This window comes from Pogona vitticeps, chromosome 1, assembly GCF_051106095.1.
Source record: "Pogona vitticeps strain Pit_001003342236 chromosome 1, PviZW2.1, whole genome shotgun sequence".
NCBI classification, from domain to species: domain Eukaryota; kingdom Metazoa; phylum Chordata; class Lepidosauria; order Squamata; family Agamidae; genus Pogona; species Pogona vitticeps.
In genome coordinates this window covers 53,716,680-53,743,272 of record NC_135783.1, presented here as the reverse complement: position 1 = coordinate 53,743,272, position 26,593 = coordinate 53,716,680, and the positions used below count along the sequence as shown (strand labels likewise).

At 42.3% G+C, this 26,593-nt stretch overlaps 1 protein-coding gene across 2 annotated transcripts in view; it reads left to right on the top strand.

The window, feature by feature from the left end:
* The window catches only part of KIF26B (kinesin family member 26B), a 378,172-nt gene that overhangs the window by 295,188 nt on the left and 56,391 nt on the right, over nucleotides 1–26,593 (top strand). For both annotated transcript variants that reach the window (XM_078383091.1, XM_020788400.3), the window contains exon 10: nucleotides 623–782. In XM_078383091.1, coding sequence (XP_078239217.1) covers nucleotides 623–782 — 160 coding nt within the window. The remainder of the gene's footprint in view (nucleotides 1–622; nucleotides 783–26,593) is intronic.

Below are 26,593 nucleotides of genomic sequence, written 5' to 3'. Positions count from 1 at the left end.
ATTTGTCAGGTGGCTGTTCGTAGCTGAATCAAAGTGCCATCTGGAATAGACCCAGTGAATGCACATCACTTGTTAAGTCAACACTGGTATAAATTGCATTGATTCAACAGATCTACTCTTGTTCGTATTAACACTTGGAAAAGGCTGTAGGTTTTAAGTCTTCCAGGGAGTTTGTCATACATGCATTTTTAAAATTGACCTAAAATTCTGACAAAGATGTTCAGAGAAGTAATAGCAGAGGTGTGAATACTATATGAAAGGCACTTAAAAATAGCTGAGAACTGACTGTACTACAAAGGTAAATATTTAGTGGTTAGAATTGTTGATGAGAAATGCTGGAGATGAATAAAAAGGGCTCTCTTTCTTTGTTAATACAAAGTCTAATTAGAATTATGTTTTTTTACTGTGACCATTCAGCAGATCACAAAGAGCATTAACCTTAATTTTGGTACAAGACCATACATATCTACTCAAAAGCAAGTCTCACTAAGTTCCATAGTACTTACTTTCAGAAAATGACATGGGATCAAAGCGTCCTCCCCTCCCCCCACACCACACTTTGGAATGACAGTTCTTTTTAAAGATAACTCTTACTTGGTTTCCCCTTTTTCTTTCGTGGTAGTGTCCGGAGGCCGTAGCCGCTTACACCTTATTGACCTGGGTAGCTGTGTTAAACCCCTCAGCAAAAATCGTGAAGGAGGTTCCGGACTCTGCCTCTCATTGTCTGCATTGGGCAATGTCATCCTTGCCTTAGTCAATGGCAGCAAGCACATTCCATACAAGTAAGTGATTTTGCCTATATAATTGTAAAGGTGGTGGTTGGTGACAGGTAAACCAAAGCTGTCTGGTTTGTACTGGAGCAACACATGAAAGCTGCAGGGCTAATAAATGGAAGATCATGCACCAGATCCAGTTCTTTTAAGGAACGGAGAGGCAAATGGTCCACGGGTAGCAATATGACAGAATCGGATTGCTTAGTATACGATGGCTATCTGAAGTAGTAGTTAATTTCTGAACCTTGTTTTTCCAGTGTTGAGAGGGATGGCATGGACCAGAACCACTTGCTAGCTTCCTTACAGCAAGAAGGAATTGCTTGCAGGTGATTTTGCATGGGAACACTTATATGAGTGAAATCTGGAAGAGAGTTCACTGTCTTTTCTCAAGCAGTCGGTCTGAAATATGATATAAACATAAATGGAACAAATATCACTGACAAACCTAAATAAGCAACATAGATGTGTGGTTTGTACTGGGATGGTTTGTTTTTTAAAGAGTTTGTCATTTTCATTTCTAGAATTGGATTTGCTTCCTCCTGTCTGTAAGATAGTTGTGTGGAACATTTCAAATGTCTTCAGAGGCCACTTCTACAACTTTGGCACTTCATTGAAAAACAAAGTTTGATGGCCCATTTTGTCGGATGCAATTGATGAGCTCTAGTCTATGAAACATCATACCAGAGTAAATGGGTTAGGGTTCAAACTGCCACAGTGGCGTTCTTTTTGCTAGAACAACTCAAACAAACCACATCTTTAAAGCTTAAAAGTCTTTCCAGTGACATTAATTCACTTAAAACTGAGGGTGCTATTGAACATCATCACAATCAAGATGCAAAATGTTGTGTCATATTTGTTCTACTGATCCATGCATATACTGAATGAAACCCAACATCTTCCTTCTGCTGACTGCTGCAAAGAAAGGGGGATGTGCCCTTCTGCCAGTCCAGTGATATGTGCCCACCTCTAACCCTAACTTGGGAGTCTGTACTACAGCAGTAAAGTTAGGGAGGCGAGAGCTCTACCTAATGCAGGGATGCGGATCAGGGGGCTGCCCATGCCCATCCCCAGACCTTGGTGGGCTGCACCTCTCTTGTGGCTCCTATTCCCCAAAAATGTTTCTTACTAAAATTCTTACTAAACTGGGTGTTTTTAGTGAGAAATCCTTCTTGTACTCCCTAGTGGTCATAGTTAAAAAAAAGATCTCATTGAGGGGTTAGGATACTTCAGGTGGGATCATTTAAGAATTACTTCCACACTCTCCACAGGATATGAGGAAATCTTATGTTTTGGAGCATATGGCTCAAAGGGTACTGGGGCCCTGTGTGACATTTTGATTTCTGCAGGGAGCCAAGGACTTCATGTTGCCCATCTCCATTACAAAGAATATGATTGGCCCTTGTTTCCTTTATTTCCTGGCTCCTGTTATGTTGTGTGTTCCAGTCTGAGGGGATGTATCGAGGGATGGAAGGAATACCCCCTCAGTTCCACCTTTCCATAGATTCAGGCTGTCTCAAAACAATGAAGTACCTCAAAGAGGCATTTTGAAGCTCTGCAAGGTTCTTCACCTCCTTCCAAGAGCTATTGCAAAGCACACACACACAGCAAGTGTTAATTAATGCTTCACATTCTCTAAAACAATCACCATTCCTAGTTCAGAGCAAATTGTACAATTTGACCAATTGCAAAAAAAGTTTTAAAGTGCAATTTTCACAAGAATAGGCAGTTTTGTGCACCAGTAGCCAATGGACATTTTTGTGCAAAATACCATGTTTACCAATGCCAAAACTGTGTCACAAACACCAAGAAATTCCTTGCCATTTTTGCTTGCAAGGAGAAAATTGTTACAGTTTCTCATTCTTGTCTGAAAGGATGAGCGAAGGAAGGATTTGCAAGATCCTACTGCAATTTTGCCAAAGTCACCCAGTGATGCCTCCCCAGATTCGAGATAGTGTTGATTTTGTGAATGATGTTGCTTTTCTAGTAAATACCAAAAAGAGAAAACAATGCAGAGGTTGGCAATAGTCAGGCGTCTTCTGCCTCGTGAACCTAAGCATCTGAGAAGAAGGAGAAGAGGTAGGATTTCCTGGAGGAGACACTCCACAAGGCACAGTTGTAAAATGAAAAGGAAGAGCAGTCTCTTCCTGCCCCATGAGATATATGAATATTCATATACAGTAAGCAAGAGCGGTTGTGTTACGATGCCCTGAAATATAGCCTGTCAATGCTTGCATAAACATAGAGGCAGATATTATTGAAATTTGAGACTTCAGCTGTTTTAGAGGGTGCTTATATTTTAGTTCCTACTTGAACCAAGCACATATTGAGGGAGAGAGGAAAGATTATGAAACTTAATGCAAATGCGGAGACCACAGTGAAACATGTGATGTTAATTTATGATATACGTTCACTTAAAGGAAAAAACAGCAAATGCAAAATCTATTGCAAAGTGATACATGCCTTGGAGATACAGGCATCAGTATGAAAGCTAGTGCTAGTCTACATTGGCTATTCAAATTCATTCTTGGCCCCTTTACCGATCTACATAACATGCAAGAATGAATGAAGCCTCTGAATTAGTGTGCTTGCTTACAATTACTTATTTTTCCATGATTTTTCTGTTCCACCTTCAGCTCTCAGGTGCACAGCATGATGAAGACCTGAACAGGGTTGAAAGCTAGCTTCTGTTGATGATTTGTTTAGTGGTCTTTAAAAAAGTATCACCCAGTCTTGCCGTTGAATTATGTACGAGGACTGCACTTCTTTTTTTTTCTTTTTCTTGTATTGGAGGTTTAGTGGTTAAAGTGAACTCTCTTTTCTCCTGGAATCCCATCATGTTTCCCCCTGCCTTCCTATCTCCAAATACTCTGTTTACTGCACTGATGCCCAAACACTTTGTGGAAAAGAGAATTAGACAGATTCTTGGAGGAATGACTATCAACTGCTGCTGTTCATAATGGCTGTTTATTACTTTCAGTGTTTAAAGGAGTGTCTTTCTGTGCCAGGTGCTGGTTAAATTAACCCTGCAGTGAGCTATTGTTGTTATGTGCTGCCAAGCCACTTCCGACTTATGGCAGGCTAATCAGCATTTTTAGGATGTTCAAGGAGTAGTTTACTATAGTCACCCACCAGTGAGTTTCCATGGATGAACAGGGACTTCAACCCTTGTCTACTACACTGCACTGGCTCTCATGCAATGAGTAGACTCATTTAAATCAATAAGGTTTACATTGTCATGACAAACCTGTTGTTATATGCCATCAGGTTGCTTCTGATCCATGGCAACCCTTACAGTTGTCCACGGAGTGGTTTACCATGGCCACCTATCAGTGTTTTTCCATTGCAAAGCAGAAATTGGAACCCCAGTATTATGAGTCTTCGGCTGATATTGTGTCCATACACCACAGTGGCTGTTAAGACAGACTTAATTCTCATTAATTTCATTAAATTAACTTTGTTATCTGTATCTGCAACTGGGTTTTATTTGTTCTGTCTTCATTGCGGACTTTTCAGTATGGTTTAACTTCTGATTTTTATGTGTATGCTTCTTTTTCACGCTGTGTTTCCACCACTGAGAATGCACCATTTTGCTCACATTATTCTTTGTGGGCTTCCCATAAGCAAGTGATTGTGTTGGCCCATGTGGGTCTGATACAGCACAGCTGTTACGTGTTACCCCACCAGACTTGAAGCAAGGTTGATAATAAATATAGGCTGGAGCCATGTCATTTGTGGCTGCCTCAATCTGAACAGCTGTGTCAGCCTTCTTTTTGGCATGGAATACTCGAGTTAAGCCTTCTGGGTGAGTTCTTATACAGTACCAGGTCCATAACTGAAGCCTCATAAATTTTCTTTTCTTACAGTAATCCTTCATACCCATCATACCGATGACCATCATGCAGTTTGGATTTAAGGAAGGGGCTCCTCCCTTTTTTATAGAGCCTTTATCCTCAGTTTATATGTGAATGTATTTTGTTCACATATGTGCATGTTCAAACGCAATAGCCACTGTTAAACTAGAGGGTAATCCTTCGGAAAGTGCTTCTGGACAGCTTCTATTTATTTAATTGGGACAGGGAGATATTCCTCTTCAGTTGTTCCCCAGGTCTGAAGGATTGTGGCTTAAGTTTTCTCAGGTTTGATCCCTGGCATGTCACAGTATGTCTGGGAAAGATGCCTTACTCCAATCTGAAAACAATGTGAACAATTCTCAGCTAAATATCCCAAATGTTTCCCTTAGTATAAGGCTCCTTCCTTACCGCTCGTGTTCCTACCATCAACCAATAGCATCTAAATCATAACTCAGTTTTAAAGTTTATAATGAATAATAGCTCATATTGAATTTGAAAGCTGTTTGTATCAGTTACACCACATAAGGCGAATGATGCCATTAGCCAGGACAATTTTTTTTAAAATTAAACATTTATTAATCCTGTCCCAAGGCACCCACAGCTCCCTTTTAATTCCTTTCATTGTTGGGAACTGTTAACTGCTGTGGAATAGAAGGACTGGAAATCACTACCACTAATATGACTTTATTACCTCTGAAGATAACATCAGCAACGTTGTGCATCATAAGCTAACACAGACAAGATTTCAGCTACCATGTTTTTCTTTCACCCTTTGAGACATCTCAACATGATAAACTGAAGTTAAGTTTCCAATTTTTGTTTTGTCCACTTTATCAGTTTTGAACAAGGGTACCTGAGTAAATCCAATTCTTAGAGTGGAGTTTGCGTTTCACCAGAAATATCATCATTAGAATGATCCTGGTTTTATTTTCCAATTTAACTGCTGGTTTGAATCTTGCTTCTAATTATGTTCTTCAATATAATCTAAAACATCATTGTCATGTCTGTATCCCTTCTTGTGATAGTCTGGACCCGGGAATAACTCAGACCAAAGAAAAAGAGAGGGAAGCCACTAGTTTTAACTCACAAAGTATTGCTGTTAGTGAACTCTAACAGCTGTGCATGTGTGTTGCTGTTGTTTTTTGGGGGGGGCAATGCATGTCTACAGGGAAGATTTTTCTGATGCTAGAAAAGTCTTCTTCTTCTGCCATCTCCTGTTGCAGTGCTTCACAGCTGTCAACTCCATAGTTCTTCTGCAGACATACAGGTGCCAGAACACTTGCTCGTCGTTGCATCTTACTCATGAAAAGAGACACAAAGCCTTTTCTCAGTCACAGAATCTATTTGAAAAGAACCAGTTGGCCTGTTCCAATGGCTTGCCAGCCATGAAACAGAAGCAGTCCTGAGGATGTAATGTACAGTATTGTAAGAACACAGAGATCTTTATAAACTGGCATGAGGGCTGTAAATCAACTTAGAGCAAGAGATCCCTTTCGAAAATCAATTCTGGACAAGAATAAGTGGGTATTGCACCCAGTTCAGAGACTCCATGGGATCACGTTCAGAACAAGGCTGCACAACATTCAGGCACAATGACAGAAGAGATCAGTGCTCAGAAAAAAAGGTAATACCTCAACATCACTCGAGTATCCAGAGGAGTTTTGACAGAGATGAGGGAGCAAAGTTGCATAGTGGTATGTTATAATACCACAGTATTACAACGCAGTATGTTTGTGAACATAAAGTAACAAATAAATTAAGGATTTCCAGAGCTAGGTAAGTGTGCACCCATCCCAAATACTCATAGCATCACTTACAATCAATTTCTGATTTGTTGTTCAAGCAAGGATGGGAAAGGATAGCCCAGAACTGTAGCATGGGAGAAAATAGTTAAGCCTGTGTTCCTGTATGCCATTGTACCAACCAGGCTGGTTGTGGTTGTTGTTGTTTTAATAAACACAGGATAGGCTACATTCATCCATTAGCTTAATGTGTTTTCTATATCGTTCTTTGTTCTCTGTTTAACTGCAGTACATATTCTTTCTTTCTAAACAAACAAACAAACAAACAAACAGACAAGAAGAGCCATAATAATTAAATGTTATTAGTTGTAGCTAAAGAGAAAAGTCTCCATTACTGTTCCTGCAATTTACATCGCCATTATTTGAAATTGGCTAAATTAATCATGCCCTCACAGGCAGCCTCTTTAGCTTTGTTATCTTTGAATATTAGGTGTGTACTGACTATAGATTTGGTCTGGACTCAGTTTTTACAATTGGGAAGGTAACATTATTTTCTTTGGACTGATTTGGAGGACAGCTGATTTGACTGTGTTTTAATCTGATGTTCTCTTTTCAAATCCAAAACATTGTGCTTCCCTTGTGACTGTCATTAGAAATCAAAGAAGAAATGTAATTTCTGTACCTTTTGTCAGAACTGACAAAGTATACTCTCTAAGTGAAACTGAGGGTTGTAGGACACAAGGATGTTTTTCCCCCTTGTGGATGAGAAAGGAAACATTTCAAAAAGACATTTCAAGCATTTTTGTATGATGAGATCTCTTTTCTGAAAAATTTGTAGGAGTGTGTTTTGTACACAAACAAAAAGAGGAAAATTAAAAACGTCAAATGAAATAGATTCACTCAATAAAGGAAGCCACGGTCTTTAGTTTGCAAATCCTGAAGAAGGCTGTCAGTGACAGGATCTCTTGGAGGAAATCAATTCACAGAGTCAACATAGGTCAGAAGTAACCTGACAACCCATAATAAAAACAACAGTTCAAAACTGACCTGAAATATTGTCTAAAATGAAACTATTAAAAATGTCAAACTTACGAAGGATCATGCCTTTGTTGCACTTTATAACATGATCATGATGATGATAATGATACACCATGATAAGCTTAGTGTTTTAAGTGGTCATTAGGTTTAAGCAAGAGACACATTATGAACAACATTCATTATGAACAACAAGAGGCTCTTGAGCAGCCCTCCACTATGTGGCTGCGGGACAAGAGGACGGGAAGGGTGATGCAGCAAGCTCAACAGCCCTTGTGAGCTGGGCTCAGGTTTCTGAGAAGGCTGGACCTAATTTGGAATAGAATCTCAGGATTCAAACCCAGGAATTTCAAACTTGGATTTCCCAGACCAAGTTATCAATGTACAGTTGTGTTCAAAATTATTCAACCCCCACTGAAATTGAATGTTTTGGCCATTTTGACATTGATTTTGATCATTCAGTCATCTTGCTTACATTTACATGAAAGAGGCACTTGTAGGTCAGAGAAATATAACCTTAAGTTTATAATGAAATAACCACAAATGTCTTTTCTGTGCTCACATCATTATTAGTTTTTATTCAACCCCCAAGTGACATTCAATCTTAGTACTTAGTACAACATCCTTTTACAGTTATAACAGCTTTTAAACGTGAAGCATAGCTTGACACAAGTGTCTTGCAGCGATCTACGGGTATCTTCGCCCATTCTTCATGGGCAAAAGCCTCCAGTTCAGTCAAATTCTTACGCTTGCGCACTGCAACTGCTTTCTTTAAGTCCCACCAGAGGTTCTCAATCGGATTTAAGTCTGGTGACTGCGATGGCCACTCCAAAATGTTCCAGCCTTTCCTCTGCAACCATGCTCTAGTGGACTTGGAGGTATGCTTGGGATCATTGTCCTGTTGAAAGGTCCAACGTCTCCCAAGCCTCAGGTGTGTGACGGACTGCATCACATTTTCATCCAATATCTCCTGGTACTGAAGAGAATTCATGGTACCTTGTACATGCTGAAGCTTCCCTGTACCTGCAGAAGCAAAACAGCCCCAAAGCATTATTGACCCTCCGCCATGCTTCACAGTAGGCAAGGTGTTCTTTTCGTCATATGCCTTGTTCTTCCTCCTCCAAACATAGCGTTGATCCATGGGCCCAAACAGTTCTAATTTTGTTTCATCAGTCCACAGAACACTATCCCACAACTTTTGTGGTTTGCCCACATGACTTTTGGCATACTGCAGTCGACTCTTCTTATTCTTGGGAGACAGCAAGGGGGTGCGCCTGGGGGTTCTGGCATGGAGACCTTCATTACGCAGTGTGCGCCTTATTGTCTGAGCTGAAACTTCTATACCCACATCTGACAAATCTTTTTTCAGTTCCTCAGCAGTCACACGGGGACTTTTCACCACTCTACGCTTTAGGTAGCGCACAGCAGTCGAAGTCAGCATCTTCTTTCTTCCACGACCAGGTAGCATTTCAACAGTGCCCTTTGCCTTGAATTTGCGAATGATGCTTCCTATGGTGTCTCTTGGTATGTTTAACTTCTTTGCAATCTTCTTATAGCCATTGCCCTTCCTGTGAAGACAAATCACCTCTTCTCTTGTCTTCCTGGACCATTCTCTTGACTTCACCATGTTTGTAACTACACCAGTAAATGTCTAGAAGGAGCTGAGTATCACAGTCCTTTTAAAGCTGCCTAATTGGTGCTTATTATGCTTGATTGGTGCTCGGTGACATCCACAGGTGTTTTCAATACCTGATCGAAAACACCTGAATGAACCTCTCTTCTTCAGAGTGGTAGTCTTTAAGGGGTTGAATAATTGTGGCAATGAAGAAACCACAAAAGAAACATTTACTACTGTATTACATAAACAATTGATGTTATTTTAGTTGCATTTGATTCTTTAAAACGTCCTTGTAGGATTTCATTCTGAATACAATTCCAAATGTACACTATAGTCCCTAAACCCCTTTACAGCATTGGGGGTTGAATAATTTTGAACACAACTGTATATTTACTAGAGCTGTCTCAGTCATTTAAATGAATGAAGATATTTCCATGCAAAGATCCATGGATATCAGAAATGTAAACTTATTAGAAACTTATTTCTAAATAAAATGTACAGGGCTTGGTATTTGTTTCTTAAATAACAAGCCTTGTAAAACTCTCCACAGCCTTCTAGAGGAGTTTTAAAAATGGCAGTCAGTCCTATAGCTGGGTTTTACAGGATTTGCATAACAAGTGATAGTGAGATTTTTTTTTTACTAAGATGCATGCAGAAATGGTTGCTAGTGCTTTGTTTCTCTAAATGCTTTGTATTATCTCTGTCTGATTTCTAAGACGAATGTGTCTCTTCAGCTCACAAATGAATACTCATTTGCACAAATTCCAGATACTACTTTATACAGCTCAATGCTAAAAAAAATGATGCTGGTTGCTAGGCAGCGGGACTGATAATTCATGGTAGCGTTGTTTTGGAAATGATCATTTTATGCAGTATGGGGAGTATTAGAATGTAAAATATGTGTTTAGAAATATGTAAGTACTTACAAAATCTCTGCTAAATAATTCCAGTTTAATTTATATTAGGGCATAAATCTTTTTAGCAGTGCATCTGAGTACTGCAACATTCTGCATTTTTGGTGTCTGGTGCTTTCTAATGATTTCACTCAGTTAATAGTATTTGGGAATCACATTGCAAGTGACCCAGGTAAACTAATCTGACATTTTCTTGCTAACCATTAGAATGGTAAAACTTTTTAAAAATTTGATTTGTCCTTGTATGATGGGAATTGTTACTATGGTGGCTATGACTTGACCCTTTGCTTTTAGGTAGGCCCCAGAAGAGTACCTAAGAGCAGCCACTGATTTTTATAGCCACTGCAATAACTACTTGTAACGTTCAGTAGAGCACAACAAGAGCAGAATTTCTGAAGGATGTCACATGTCCTTACTGATGGGATCAAAAGCCACATGAGCAGGACCATGCAAGTACACTATGTCTACATGGGACAATCTTCTTCTTGGTTACTGCTTAACAGTGCTGACCACGGACATTCACCCTACTTTTCTGCTGGTAAAAGAATCACTCCTAGATGTATTTAGGAATCTCCCATGTGGGGCTGGTGGCTGGAAGCAGAGAAACCCATTTCATTCTGTAGTTGGTCAATGCCATACCCTCCTTGGCTCATTTTTACATATCCTCTTGGTCACATTGGCATTTTTCTTAGGAAAGATATCAAATAAGCCAGTGTTTGCTGATTTTATGGAATGTAACTCTGCTGTTTTATGTTGTTGTTGTTTAGTCATTAAGTTGTGTCTGACTCTTTGTGACCCCATGGACCAGAGCACGCCAGACCCGCCTGTCTTCCACTGCCTCCCTGAGGTGGGTCAAATTCATGTTGGTAGCTTCAGTGACACTGTCCAACCATCTCGTCCTGTGTTGTCCCTTCTTCTCTCTCTTGCCTTCACTTAGCCTATTATTTCTGTCCATGGAGATTTCTTGGCAAAAATACTGGAGTGGCTTTCCAGTTCCTGCTCCAGGTGGATCGCATTCAGTCAGAACTCTCCACTATGACCTGTCCGTCTTGGGTGGCCCTGCACAACATATCCCATAGCTTCTTTGAATTACTTAACCCCCTTTGCCTCGACAAGGCATCAATACATGAAGAGGCTGTTGTTTTATATCCTTCTGTAAAATTTTACAGTTAAAAATTATGGAGGTTTGTTTACAGTAATTTCCTGATGCTACCATTCATTAAATGGCTCAGAGCCTGGTTTGTTTAAGAAAATCAAAATGCAGCTAAGTACCTCAAGTGCAAAATTAACCCCAGTTCTTGCTTTGGGTGGAATCTCTGCCCTTCTAGAGAGGAGGCAAAACAGATTTGGCAGCTGGTGACAAATGAACATCTACTCTGTTTTCCTGAAAATAAGACCTAGTATGATTTTTCAGGATGCTTGTAATATAAGACCTAACTCCCAAAATAAGCCCTAGTTAAGCGAAAGCCCGCCTTCCACCACTGTGCAGCAACCAGAAGAAGATGACGTGACTGTATTTGAATAAACGTAGATTGTACCTGAAAAAAATAAAGCATCCCCTGAAAATCAGCCCTAATGCGGGGGTTTTTTTGGGGGGGGAGCAAAAATTAATATAAGACCCTGTCTTATTTTCGGGAAAACAGGGTACTAGTTGTGGCAAACGAAGAATGACAAAAAATAATTGGATTTTTGTACCCTGTAGTATTACAAGGGGTCCACCAAGATGTAAGGTGATGTAAGAGCTGGTATAATCTGGTATAACCATGATATATGGGGCCTTCTGTCAAAGTGCTATTACAGTGAGAGATATCTTACAATAGGTACATTAATCTGTTTATTGGAATTTTTAGTTAATTAGGCATCCTTCAGTCTCGAAAGACTATGGTAGCGTGCTCTGTATGGAGGGCTTGGAACAGCGCTTAGTGTGGCTGAGAAGGCCAATTCGAGAGTGACAGTCCCTTCCGCACTGAAGACAAATCCAGTCTGTCCCCTGTCCGGCTCCCTGGTTTTGCTGCTTTTGTGACTTCCTCTTTGCCTCGGCCTGCTGGGCAAGGGTCTCTTCAAATTGGGAGAGGCCGTGATGCACCGCCTGCCTCCAGGCTGAACGCTCAGATGTCAGGTTTTCCCATCTGTTGAGGTCTATTCCTAAGGCCTTCAGATCTCGCTTGCAAATGTCCTTGTATCACAGTTGTGGTCTCCCTCTGGGGCGCTTTCCCTGCACTAATTCTCCATAGAGGAGATCCTTTGGAATCCGACCATCAGCCATTCTCACGACGTGCTTGAGCCAACGTAGACGTCGCTGTTTCAGTAATGTGTTCATGCTGAAAATTCCAGCTCGTTCTAGGACTGCTCTGTTTGGAACTTTGTCCTGCCTGGTGATGCCAAAAATCCGTCGGAGGCAATGCATATGGAAGGTGTTCAGCTTCCTCTCCTGCCGTGCACAAAGGGTCCATGACTCACTGCAGTACAGGAGTGTGCTTTATTGGAATGGACTCATTGATATCACGTTTTAATAGTTTGCACTAGAATGTTGCATAAGGAAACCAAATTGAAAGATCCAAGCATGAGAGTGTGTGTTAACTTTATTAGACCATTAAAAAAATTACAAACAGGAGCTAACTTTCAACTTGTATGAGTTTTCAGCAGGCTGGGCATCACAGTGCTATGGATAGGGCAGAACGCTCCCAAAGTCATGACCGGAAGTACAGGCCAGGTTCCTTTGTTAAAAGATTCAAAGTAGGCTCTGCAGACTCAAGTCAGAGGTACCATTTCAGATTTCATCTCTTGTGGTGCTGACTGGAACACCTTTCCCAGTCTTGATAGGCCAAGGATTGCCAGTCATTCAACATACTTTCCCCCCTCTAGTGAAACACAAGGTTCCTTTTTGACTGGGAGTGGGGACACACATAAACATAGCAAGTACTGCCCCACCACTTTCCCCAGTAAAATTGTTGTTTCTTGTCAGTTCTGTCTTTTCATTGTATGTGCATGGTAGGACAGCCGAATTTTTGCTCTAGTGAGAGTTCAGGTTTGATTTGACTGCACACCTTTTCTGTATTTCTGACTGTGATATCTGTGAGGCTTTTCTCCAACACCATATTTCAAGTGAGTTGATTTTTGTTCCTGTCTTTCTTCATGATCTTTCTTTCACATAGTATGGATGATTTCAGTCTTGGTGACAATCTTTACAAACTCCATCCTCTCCTTTTTTTTTAAAATTCAGAACGTGAAGACACATATTTTGGAAAACATACACATGTATCTGTAATGCTTTTGGTCCAATATTGGTTTTCTTCTTCCGGTTGCCTAACTCAAAGAAAGGGTTTGGACACTGGAACGTAGCTTTCTGGTCTGTGTTATGTGGAGTGGGCATAGCAATATTAGTTTACCTGAGAGATTAAAGGGTGTGTGTGTTTCTCCATTGTGTGGATTGCACTTACTCACACTTTTGCTTCACTATTTCATTAAGTCCAAAAACAGCCCTTCAAAATATTTTGGCACAGAAGAACCACAGCCACGCCCCAGTTGTTCCTGCTTCTGCTCCCTCCCAGCAACTATAGTACATACAGATCATGTGCTCATCTTCTGGGATCCTCCAGCACTGGGTAATTTTACATGAGGGAATTCTCAGCTGGAATTTGTGTATGGTGTATATACACTTAACTTCTTATTTTTAAAAGCCAGGAAATTTAGTTCTCAAAACAACAACAACAACAACAACCCTGCAGTTAATGAACATGGGATATTGTGCTTCTGTATCTACAATTCAGAATGCCAGAAAATGGTGCAATATTGCTGCATAATATCATGCCTGTATTGCCAACAGGAAAAGGGCTACCAAGCTTTACACAGTAAAGGGCAGACTGGAATGTTGACAATACCAATAGCAGTAGTCAAGATGGTCTACTCCAGAGGTCGTCAACCCTCGGTCCGCAGCCCAGTGCTGGTCCGTGGCCTGAGCTGCATCAGGCCGTGGAAACAGACCGCCTGTCCCCCTGCACGCACTCCCCTCCCCACAGCAGCTTTGCACATGCGTGCCAGCGCCGGCATGAGCACTCCCTCACCCTTTCACGCATGCGCCCGTGCAAAGGGGTGGGTGCATGCATGGGCGGGTGGGTGTGCAGGCGCTCCTGCACATGCCTGAAGGGGTGGGAGACTACTCATGGTGGTGCTGGCATGCACGTGGTCCCCCACCACTTTGCCCATGTGTGTGTGAGAGAGAGCATGAGCGCAGGGGTGTGTGTGCTATGCCTTCCTCAGAGGCTCAACCGGTCCACGGTCCCCAAAAGTTTGGGGACTACTGGTATTCTACAGGATACCCTTTTCTGCTCACTACCATTCAAGCTGATTTGTGTCTGAATAACAATGATAATTGCTTTGTGTTTGGGTGAGAATTGGGCTAACTGATGAAGAAAAGGAGTCAACTTCTGAGATTTTCCTGTGCTTGGTCTCATTAATACACATTTGCAATCTAGTGGAAGCAAAATTTGGTTAATTTATGATAAATTAAATTCAAGATACACACTTAGGCTGAAATCCTGTTCCCATTTACTCGTTGACTCATTAGCCTTAAGAGTTACTGCATTGGCAAATAATAAGGAAATGCTATAGATTGCGATAGATTTGTATTATTTTCTGTTGACTTCATGACATACAAATCAATGCAAATCATCCTAAAATTCCCTACATCTGATTTTTTTTTCTTTGATGGTGGGTCTTCTGCTTTTTTTTGTCACAAACACATTTGCATCTTTTCTGCCTGTGTGATTGCTTGAGCTAATGCAGAAAAGGATGAACAAAGATTTTGGTGTTAGGCCCGGTGGGGATAGGGGAATAAAAAGGAGCACTTGGAGTCAATTCCCCTCAAATGAGCATCCCTTTTAGGAAGTTGAACTACAATACATTGGGTCAACTCAGACAAGAAGAATTTGAATCTTTGCCAATACTGCTATTCCTTTAGTGAAAAAAAATCTTAGTAAAATGGTCTCATGTGCTACAACAAAATCAAGGAAAGAGAGGGGGAATTGCTAATCAGCACTTTTTTGCAGCTTGTTAAGGAAGCTCTGCTGAAGTCATGATTCTTGCAAATCTGAGGGCTACAGCAGAAGCTGCTTTAACCAGCTGCAGGAAGGACTGATTTCTAATTTCCTCTCTCTCTTTGCTGACTCATGCCCAGTCAGCTGAAGTGAATTCACCTGGGGAAACCCAAAATCCCAGGTGTGAATTCAGAGGGGATTCATATGTTCCCCCCCCATAGTATATTTGTACCCTTTCTTTAAATAGATATTGATGGGATTGTACACTATTATATTCAAGCCCTGTTGATTTCAGTTGCAGCCCAAAGTACACAGAGTTATTGGTTGTTGTGGGTTTTTCGGGCTCTTTGGCAGTGTTCTGAAGGTTGTTCTTCCTAATGTTTGCCAGTCTCTGTTCCTGGCATCATCAGAGGACAGCACTCTGTGCTCTGGTGTAGTTTGCTTGGGAGTGAAGTATTTATGGCCGTGAGATAGGCTTTTGTTCAGGAGATGGGTGATTAGTGTGTCTTGTTGGAGTGCAATATTGGTATAAGTATAACAGATTTATACTTGGTGTTTTTAGAGCAGATCAGGTATGTTATATAGATACTATAACAGACAAATAATACTGGACTGCAGAATAGAATCACAAAATGTGGTTTGTTGGTATATATGCATAAAACCCAATACATTACAGTTTCTGCCAGATTTGTATAAGAGGGAAGGGTAATGAGGAGATAAGAATTGAACACATCTGGTAATTCATATATCAGCCACCACTGTGTTCTTGTTGCTCAAAAATGACCTGATTAGAACTCAATTACGCATTCATGTCAGTTTTGTCTTAATGTAGTAAAATGGTCTCATGTGCATTAATCATTTCAGTCAGAGAAATCCGGCCATGGATCTCCTGTGTTTTCACTGTTTTTAGCTAGTTCAAATGCAACTGAATAATAACAGAATTTCTCCTTTGGAAAGGATACAGTAATTAATTTCAGCTAGTAATTGTTCTAGCAAGTCATGTTTATGATTGGGATATGATTGCCTTCTGAAAAGTGTCTGAATGTCATCCCGGTGAAACCTCTTCCTCTCTGCTTTCTGGTACTACCTCTTTTTCCTTTTTTTTTCTTTCTCTCCTTTTTATACATTTTTATGATACAAAATAGGTCTCTATAGGGATAAATGTAAAGTTCTAGAAAAGGCTTAAGTGTGGAGTCCCTCCCTGGGTGTAGTGCACAATTCCTGTGCTCTTGACTAACCCCATCTTTCCAGGATGGTCATTGAACAACCTGTGCTCCCCATCTCTAGACAGGAGGCATAGGTAGAGCACAGCTTTCATTCTGTCTCCAGTATGTTTCACAGTGTTATTTGACTGTTTTGTTCCTGCCAGTTATGACTTCAGGGTTTCTTCTGCTTCCAGACTCTCCTGATCATTGTTTTCATCTCATCCTTGGTACAGAGATGGGAAACATCACAGATTATCCTGGCCAGTATGGCCACTGGCTCTATTAGTTAGAATACTCTAGGAGCCATAATTCAAAGAATCAGATTTCCCCATCTCTGTCTGATAGTGTCCGTTTTTTAAAAAACCAAACACATTAGGTAATGTAAAGATATAAAAGAATAGAGTGCTATGAGTTACTGTTCTTGGTCTAGCATTATCCAATGTCTTTATTTGAATGATTTGAATGAAGGAGAAGATGCTTGTTAAATTTGCAAACTTTGAAAAGATAGTTAATACTCTGAGGCCAGAGTCATGATTCAAGATGACCTTAGGTTGGGGAACTAGACTAGATAAATATAATGGGTCTTCACAGGGAGAAAAGTAAAGTCCTACATTTAAGCAGGAAACTTAGATACACAGATACAAGATGGGTGACACCAATTTTGGTAGTAATATGAGTGAAACATAGCTAGGAGTTTTAGAAAGCCAGAAGCTAAACAGTGTGATGAGGTTGGGGTCTGGCAGAGGGTGGGCAAATGCAGTGCTAGGCTCCATCAACAGAAATATAATGTTAAGTTCAAGAGGTGTAATGAAACCACTGTACAGTATTCTGCTTTAATCAGGCCTTGCCTCAAGTGTTGCATCCCATTCAGGGTACCGGAGTTTAAGAAGGATATCAACAAGCTGAAATTGCCAAGAGGAGGATGATCAAAATGGTGAAATATCTGAAAATCAACCTCTGTGAGGAACAGTTGAAAGAGATGGATATGCTTAGCCATGAGCAGAGGGGATTCATAGCTATGTTCAAATACGTGAAAAAAATATTATGTGGAGATTTCAACTAAACTTTAGGGGAAATTTTAGGGGATAATCCCTGGTCAGCGGTGGAACCAGTTACCTCAGGAAGAGATGGACTGTCTATCATTGGAATTTTTAAAGCAAAGATTTGGTGGCCATGTGTTGGGGATTATTTAGTTAGGATTTTCTTTATTGCCAGTGGGTTGAACAAGGTGAACTCAGAGGTCTCTTCCATTCTTGCAGTTCTATGGCATTGAAATACAGTGGGACTATGATATCCATGGGGGATTGGTTTGAGGGGCCCCTCCAGATGTTGAAAAGTGTGGGTGTAGAAATGGTATATATAGCATTGTCCCTGGTTCTCTCTGGTGGCCAGTTCTGGTAATACATTGTGGAAGCATGTATTTCTGGGGAGTTTTATTTAATATTTATAAGCACTAGATAAGTGAAACCACAAGATACCGACCCTGCAGCTACCGTGGTCCTACTGTACAATATGCTTGGCAAATTACTGTTCATATCTCCTAACTACAACATATAATAATGTTTGAACAGCTGAAATATTTAAACTGACCAGTTTATTTGTATGAAATACCCACTACCAGGAGAACATTTCAAAATGTTGTATCCCCTTCTGGATGTGAGATTTAGTCATAGAAAAAGGTAGATGTGCCTTCTTACACGTTGTTTCCCTCTTTAATCCTATGTTCCTGAAGGGGGAAAAGAAGCATTGTGAGAGACACACACTTGAATTTTCTGAAAGAAAATATTTCTTTATCCAGTGTGTTTTTAGTCTGTGGAACTCCTTGCCACAGGATGTGGTGATGGCATCTGGCCTAAATGCCTTTAAAAGGGGATTGGACATATTTCTGAAGGAAAAGTGCATTGCAGGTTACAAGGTGTGACAAACCCAGACCTACTGGGATCTATCACACAGTTACTAAGCTGCCACCAACCATTCCCTATAATAAGTCACACAGACCAGGGATGGATTTTTAAACAACAAAAGAATAAGGTTTATTTTAAATACAAACAGGGTAAATAAAACAATCAGGTGAATAAAATAAAGTAACGTGGCTTATTCTCACACACACAAGCATACAGTTTGGTTCACCTAGAACCTTTAACTTAAAGCACAGACCCTGAACCCATCAGTTCTGGCTAACCCACAGACACCTGAACTTATCAGGTTGGTACTCTGACACACAGTAGTACCCTGTCAGACACCCAGACTCCCACAACAGCTTCTTCTTCCCCAGCTGCTGCTTCGTCCCAACCCAGTGTCTCACAGTCTGTCTCAGCATCTACTCTTCACCACACAGGCATCACATATTTATACAGTACAGCCCCTCCTCCTGATGTCCCGCCTTCCACTCCCCATAGGATGGAACTTTCCCTCCAAACCCATGACAGACAGGTAACATCAGTGCTGTTATGTAACACCTCCCCTCTTTATAAGTTGTTTTGTAGGGGGAAAGCTAAGGTGCTTTTTCCCAAAAAAACAACCTGTATAAAACACACAACACCAATTATACCTACCATATTATACTTACTTACATTCTAAGTTAAACATTTCAAATAGGCATTTAAACATTTACCATATACATTACATCAATTTACCTTTATTAATACAAACCAATTTAAAACCAGGTACATTTTAACTTTTTGTTTTCATTATATACATATAGTCCATGTTCTTTCGCCGTCTTCAGTCTTCAGGTCTTCTTGATAAGGCGTCAGCAACACAGTTCACTGACCCTCTGACCACCTTCACTTCAAAGTCATAGTCCTGTAAGTTCAAAGCCCACCTCATAAGTTTGCTATTGTGGGTTTTCATTGTCTTTAACCATTGCAATGGTGAATGGTCAGTACACAGAACAAAATGTCTTCCCCAGATGTAAGGCTTGGCCTTCTGGATCGCGTAGACTATGGCCAAACACTCCTTCTCCACGGTTGCCAAATGTCTCTCACCTTTTTGAAGTTTCCTACTCAGGTAGGACACTGGATGCTGGTCACCATTCTCATCCTCCTGGCACAGAACTGCTCCTACCCCGCTGTTAGACGCATCGGTGTAGATGATGAACTCCCGGTCGAAGTCTGGAGCACGCAGGACAGGATAGTTGATTAACGCCTCCTTCAACCTCTGGAACGCCGCCTCACAGTCGCTGGTCCACGGGATGCGGTCATCAGCCTTCTTCCTCGTCAGATCGGTCAGCGGAGCCGCAATCTCGCTAAACCTCGGGATGAACTTTCTGTAGTAGCCCACCAACCCAAGAAATGATTTGACTTTTCTCTTGGTGGTGGGTCTAGGCCAATCTCGAACAGCTTCTATTTTGGCCTCCAGGGGTTTTATCATTCCTCCCCCTACCATGTGACCTAAGTATTTTATTTCTGGGCTACCCAGCTGACACTTGCTGGCCTTTACTGTTAGCCCTGCTGCACTTAACCTCTGCAGCACTAACTCCAGGTGTATCAGGTGATCTTCCCAGGTATTACTGAAGATCCCTATGTCATCAATGTAGGCCACTGTAAAGTCACTGAGCCCTGCCAAGGTCTGGTCCATCAGCCTTTGGAATGTGGCTGGTGCATTTCTGAGACCAAAGCTCAGGACTCGAAATTCATAGAGACCAAAAGGGCTGCAAAAGGCAGTCTTTTCTTGATCCCTGGGATCAATTCTTAATTGCCAATATCCCTTTACCAGGTCCAATGATGAGATGAACCGACAACCCCCTATGGTTTCAATCAGGTTGTCTAGCCTGGGCATTGGGTAGGCATCAGGAGTGGTTACACGGTTTAATTTCCTGTAATCGACACAAAACCTAATGCTCCCATCAGGCTTGTCCACAAGGACTATCGGAGAGGACCAAGGACTAGAAGAGGGGACGATTATGTTCTCCCTCAGCATTTCGTCCAGCTCCTTCCGCACCTTGTCCCTATAGGGTCCCGTTACTCGGTATGGGGATACTGCCTGCGGGGGTGCATCCCCTGTGTGGATCCGATGCATCACTCCCTTCACTATCCCCGGCTTGTTGGAAAACACCTGTTGATATTTACTAAGCAGCATTTTTAGTTCTTGCTGCTGGTCTTGGGTGAGTGCAGGACTGATCTTTACCTCCTCTGGGTTGTATTTTACTTCCCCTCTACCCTCCCAGAAGGGTAATTCCGCTTCCTCACTCTCAGCTGCTTTTATCGCGAATAAAACCCTCTGTTCCCCTCTGTAGTAGGGTTTTAGGGCATTCACATGAACCACCCTCCTTGCTTGGTTCTCCTCCTGCTCTATTAGGTAGTTCAGGTCCGACATCTTGGAAATGACCCTATATGGTCCTGCCCATTTGAGCTGCATTTTATTCTCCCTGCAGGGCCTAAGCCAAAGCACTTCCTCCCCTGCGTCAAAGTGTCTCTCTCTAGCTTTGTGGTCATACCATGTTTTCTGTCTGACCTTCTGAGCTTGCAGGTTTTCTGCTGCCAGCTCTAGATTTCTTCTTAGGTCATTCATCAAGGTGTCTATGTAAGTCACAACGTCTTGTGGGTCATCCTGGGTGATCTGCTCCCAATTTTGTTTGATCAAATCAAGGGGCCCTTTCACCCTTCTCCCAAATAAAAGTTCAAATGGACTGAACCCGGTACTGGCTTGTGGCACTGATCGATACGCAAACAAAAGGGATTGCAGCTTCTGGTCCCAATTGTTTGGATTCTCTGCCAAGTAAGCCCTAATCATGCGCATTAGAGTCCCATTGAACTTCTCAGTTAACCCATTACTTTCCGGATGATAGGCAGTGGTTTCCTTGTGCTTAATTCCACAGATTTGCCATAAGCGTTTCATGAGCTTTGATGTGAACGATGCTCCCAAATCTGTGATTATCTCTGAGGCAAATCCCATCCTGGACATATACCCCACCAAAGCATCGGCCACTGTGTTAGTTTCAATGTTAGTCAAGGGTATGGCTTCAGGATACCTTGTGGCATGGTCCACAATTGTTAGGATGAACCTGTTCCCCCTCTTTGTGGCCTTGGGCAAAGGTCCCACAATATCCACCCCTATGCATTTGAACGGAGTGTCAATCACAGGCAAAGGGCACAACTTGGCTTTGGTCCTGTCGCGGTTATTCCCCTGCCTTTGACACACATCACATTGCTTACAGAACTCCCTGATCTGCTTCCCTATGTCAGGCCAGTAGAAATTCTGTGTGATTCTCTGCTGTGTTTTGTTCACCCCTAAGTGTGCAGCAAACATGTCAGAGTGCCCCCTTTGTAAGATCATGGGGCGATACTTTTCAGGTACCACTAGCTGACTTCTGATCCCATCTCCCCCTTTTGAGACATTCCTCAGGGTCTCTCTATATAAAACCCCCTTTTTCTCCAGAAATCTCACTGGGGTTTCAGGTGTTAGCTGGGCGTCAGTCACCTGTTCAAAACACTTCTGGAGAGTGGCGTCTGCCTTTTGCTCTTGTCCAAATCGGCTGTCTGTGGTCAAGGTTTCCACCACAGCTTCTGAACTCCCCCCACCTGCTTCCGTCTCTGGCTCATCATTACCCCCTTGAACTGTCCCCGTGGTGGCTTGTGAACGTGTAATCACTAGCACCCGTTTCACATGTTCAGCCAGGTCATTTCCCACGAGCACGGCTGCTGGCAGAGTCGATGAAATCGCTAGCCGCCAAAACCCCCTCCAGCCTTGAAAGTTGACAGGTACCTCCGCGACTGGCAGTGAGATTATCTGCCCCTCAATCCCTGCCACCTTCATGCTCTCATTTGGGATTACATATTCCCTAGGAATAATATCTGGATGGCACAGGGTCACCTGAGAACAAGTGTCCCGCAGCCCCCGATACTGACGGTCAAGTATTCCTACGTCCACCCCTGCTGTCTCAAACAACTGGGAATCTGTCCTCACCAACAGGCAGCGCCTGACCTCTACAAGAGGACCATTTTCCTCAGCCTGATCAGCAGATGTAGCTGTTCCAGATTGAGTCGCCATGGCAACAGGCTCCCTCAGTGACAATGAGCCTTGCTCTTTCTGGACACAGAACACAGCTTTTGGCTTGGTCCCACTAGAATTCTGAGGCACCATTCCTTTTAGCTGCTTCAATTTCTCACACTCTGAGATCAGATGGCCTTTTCCCTGACAGAAATAACATTTTCTGGTGTATTTTGATTCTCTCTCATCTTGTTTTGGTTTTCCCTCCAAAATCTGAGGTCTTAGTTTCATGTCTGAGGGCTTCCCTTCACCATGGGCCCCTCCCCCTTGCTGGCTTTTCCCTGGTCCCTGAGAGTACTTGCTGTAGGTTTCTTTGGGTTTACCTACAGATTTCCCCTCACCCAAGGGCTTTCTTATTTGGGAAATAAAATCTGCGATCTCGGCTGCTTCTGCCACAGATTTTGGTTTCCTTTCCCTCACCTGGAATTTCAATTCCCCATGCAGGACTGAATAGAACTGTTCCAGTGCTATCAAGTCTTTAAGCTGCTCGTAGGTCTCTGTCCCCTCCTGAGATAGCCATTTCTCAAGCAGCCTCACCAATTGGGCCCCCACTTGGGTAAAAGTCTGTTCTGGTTTTTTAGTGAGGGACCTGAATCTTTGTCTCAGCTGCTCTGCATTTATCCCATGTCTGGCAAACACCAGTTTTTTAAACTCTGCAAAATCTTTCATCAGTTCCTCAGGCATCTCGGCATAAACCTCAGCCAGGCTACCACTGATTAAAGATCGCATGATGGTCATCTTCTCAGTTTCCCTCACTGAGAAGTCCACAAACGCTCTTTCCACCAAGGAAAAGAACACCTCAGGACAATCTCCCTTGTGGTACACAGGGAATTTCTTCAGGTCAGCTTTAGACAATTGGCCTCCCTCAGAATCCCTATTGTTATTATTGTTCTGGTTCATCAGTTCCAGTTTTCTTAATTCAAACGCCATTTTCTCTCTCTCTAATCTTTCTTCTCTTTCCAATCTCTCTATTTCAAATTGCCTTCTTTCTCTCTCTAGTCTTTCCTCCATTTCCCTCACCCTCAGTTCATGCTGTTGGGCTAGGAGTATTTTTCTGAGTTCTGGGTCCTGCTCTCCTGTGCTGTCACCTTGCACTGAGCCAAATTCCTCCTCAGAACCTTGGTCAATCTGGGGGTCTTTCACTTCACTCATGTCTGCTATCTGGCTTCGAGTCAAGGGCATAATCCCCCCTCAGAACAGGCTGCTTTAAAAGTCAAGCCTCAGAATAAAACGACCACTTTTTTCCTTTTTGCCTCAGAACCAGCTCTCCCTAGGCTGCTGTTCTTCAGCACTTAACTTGCAACAGTATCGAGTCAGAGCCTACCCCCCTCTGCTGGGCCTCTCAGCTGGCAAGCTAGCTCACTGTTACTACGCAGATTTGCCTCAGCTTTTTCCCGCCAAAACTAGGCTGCCTCAGAGCACTCTAATCTAGTCTCCCCAGTTGGCACGTTCTTCTACTAGCGCACCTCCCCGTGAGGTACACCTAGAAGATTACCTACGCGCCTCAGATTGTCCCTGACTAGACCCCCCTTGCTCTGGGCACACTTGCCAAGGCTTTGCTGGACCACTGGACAACTGGACCAGTCGTATCCCACACGCTGGACACCAATCAATGTGACAAACCCAGACCTACTGGGATCTATCACACAGTTACTAAGCTGCCACCAACCATTCCCTATAATAAGTCACACAGACCAGGGATGGATTTTTAAACAACAAAAGAATAAGGTTTATTTTAAATACAAACAGGGTAAATAAAACAATCAGGTGAATAAAATAAAGTAACGTGGCTTATTCTCACACACACAAGCATACAGTTTGGTTCACCTAGAACCTTTAACTTAAAGCACAGACCCTGAACCCATCAGTTCTGGCTAACCCACAGACACCTGAACTTATCAGGTTGGTACTCTGACACACAGTAGTACCCTGTCAGACACCCAGACTCCCACAACAGCTTCTTCTTCCCCAGCTGCTGCTTCGTCCCAACCCAGTGTCTCACAGTCTGTCTCAGCATCTACTCTTCACCACACAGGCATCACATATTTATACAGTACAGCCCCTCCTCCTGATGTCCCGCCTTCCACTCCCCATAGGATGGAACTTTCCCTCCAAACCCATGACAGACAGGTAACATCAGTGCTGTTATGTAACACAGGGAGACACACACTTGAATAACTACAACATATAATAATGTTTGAACAGCTGAAATATTTAAACTGACCAGTTTATTTGTATGAAATACCCACTACCAGGAGAACATTTCAAAATGTTGTATCCCCTTCTGGATGTGAGATTTAGTCATAGAAAAAGGTAGATGTGCCTTCTTACACGTTGTTTCCCTCTTTAATCCTATGTTCCTGAAGGGGGAAAAGAAGCATTGTGAGAGACACACACTTGAATTTTCTGAAAGAAAATATTTCTTTATCCAGTGTGTTTTTAGTCTGTGGAACTCCTTGCCACAGGATGTGGTGATGGCATCTGGCCTAAATGCCTTTAAAAGGGGATTGGACATATTTCTGAAGGAAAAGTGCATTGCAGGTTACAAGGAATAATAGGGATGTATAATCGCCAGGCTTAAAAGGAAGGTGCCTCCAAAATGCTAGATGCAGGGGAAGGGGTATCAGGAAACAGGTCTCTATCTGTCTCGTGTGCTCCCAGAGGCATCTGGTGGGGCCCACTGTGAGATATGGGAAGCTGGACTAGATGGGTCCTTTGCCTGATCCAGCAGGGCTCTTCTTATGTTCTTAAATAGGCTTTGGTTGACCTTGGCAAGCTATACCAACAGTTGAGCAAAGTGTCTCCAAAACTGGCACAGGGAAAAGTCTGCAAAGACTCCAAAGCTGCCTGGAATACAAGAACAATTTCAGGACTGAAAATAGCCCCTTTACACTCGCCCTCTCCAGTCTTCAGAAAACAGAGGCCCTGAAAGATGGCGGAAAGTGTGACCCAAGACCTGCATTATAGTCTTCCAAGCCTTTATCGTTGCCAGTGTTTTAATACTCCCAAGAACTATATTTTTTGAAAGTCAGACTTGACTTCTGAAATTCAGTAGCAACCCAACAAATCTCTTGCTTACTCTTTGCAAGCCTCTCCCCCCTCCCCTGCTCTGCCCCAGAGTTTACTAAAACAGCAAACCCTTTATTAACGGCTAGTTACAGGCATTTTCCCAGCATTACTTTAAAAAAGAAAAGCAACAGCTGCTATTTAAACCTAATTGCAAGGCTTTGTTTAAAAGGATACCTTCTCGCCTGAGGTATTTAAATGGACAGTGGTTAATAATCATGCTGTTGCTTCTACCACCCTGAAGAAATTTAACTTGAATGTTTCCCAGTGTTGACTCAAAATGTTTTATAATTAATTAGATATTTGATTGAACCTGAGTGGGTTTGGTGGAAGTATAAAATGTCATCCTTTCTCCTAAGGCCATGCCTCCTTTAGATTTGTGGCCCATGAGCAGTTAACCACCTGGAAGAGTAGTCCTGGACATGGCAGAATTTGCCCACTTCTTGAATACATGGAATGGCCTCTGAGGATGAGCATAAGATCTAGATTTTGGGGGGGGGGCTGTGGGGGGGAGAGGGTTTTTACATCTCCAGGGTCCAAGCTATTTAGGGCTTTAAAGATGAGCACTGACACTTTGGATTATGTGCTGTCAGGCAGTGTAGGTTTAAGAACAGAAGACATACTCACCTTTGTCTCATCTCAGTAACCTGAAAGCTTTGGTTTAGTTTTACTGGCTTCTTATGAGTCTTCAAAAGAAACCCAATGTTCCAAACATTGCAGTAACACAGCCTACAATCAGAAGAGCCATCTGAAGAGAGAGAGGCTGACCACGGTACTCTCTGTAGACTTGGCTTAGTCATCAGTGGGCATGAGGCAAGGCCTGTGACAGTCATTTTGGGGTGGGACAGGCATACACATTTCATCAGGGGACCTCAGTTAAGTGGCAAAGTTAGCAATTTCAAGTTGTAGAACTCCATGGGGGGGAGGAGAAGAAGTCTGGCACAATCCACAAGGGAAAAAAACAACATTATGTGCCTTTTGTAAAAGAGAAACTGAGCCGACCTTAGAAATTATGATAATTACATACCCTCGTTCAGGGATAGCAAACTAGGACGCTCCTGCTGCTGTTGGACTGCAACTCTCTGGCCCTAGCCAACGTAGTCATTGGTGGAGGATACTGGGAGCTACAGTACTTTGCAAAAGCTGCCTGAAGTGTGCAGTAAATGGCTTCCTAGGTTTATCCACACTTGTATTCATCTCTCAGTGACTGAAAAATAAAGAGATGGCACACATGCATAAATGAGCCATTCCAGTTACAATGGAACAGGAGATGTTCCACCTTGCCCTGTACCATCACCACAAACCTGGTTTCCAGGAATCTCCTATAGAAACATCAAATCATGTACCAAGATGGCAACAAAA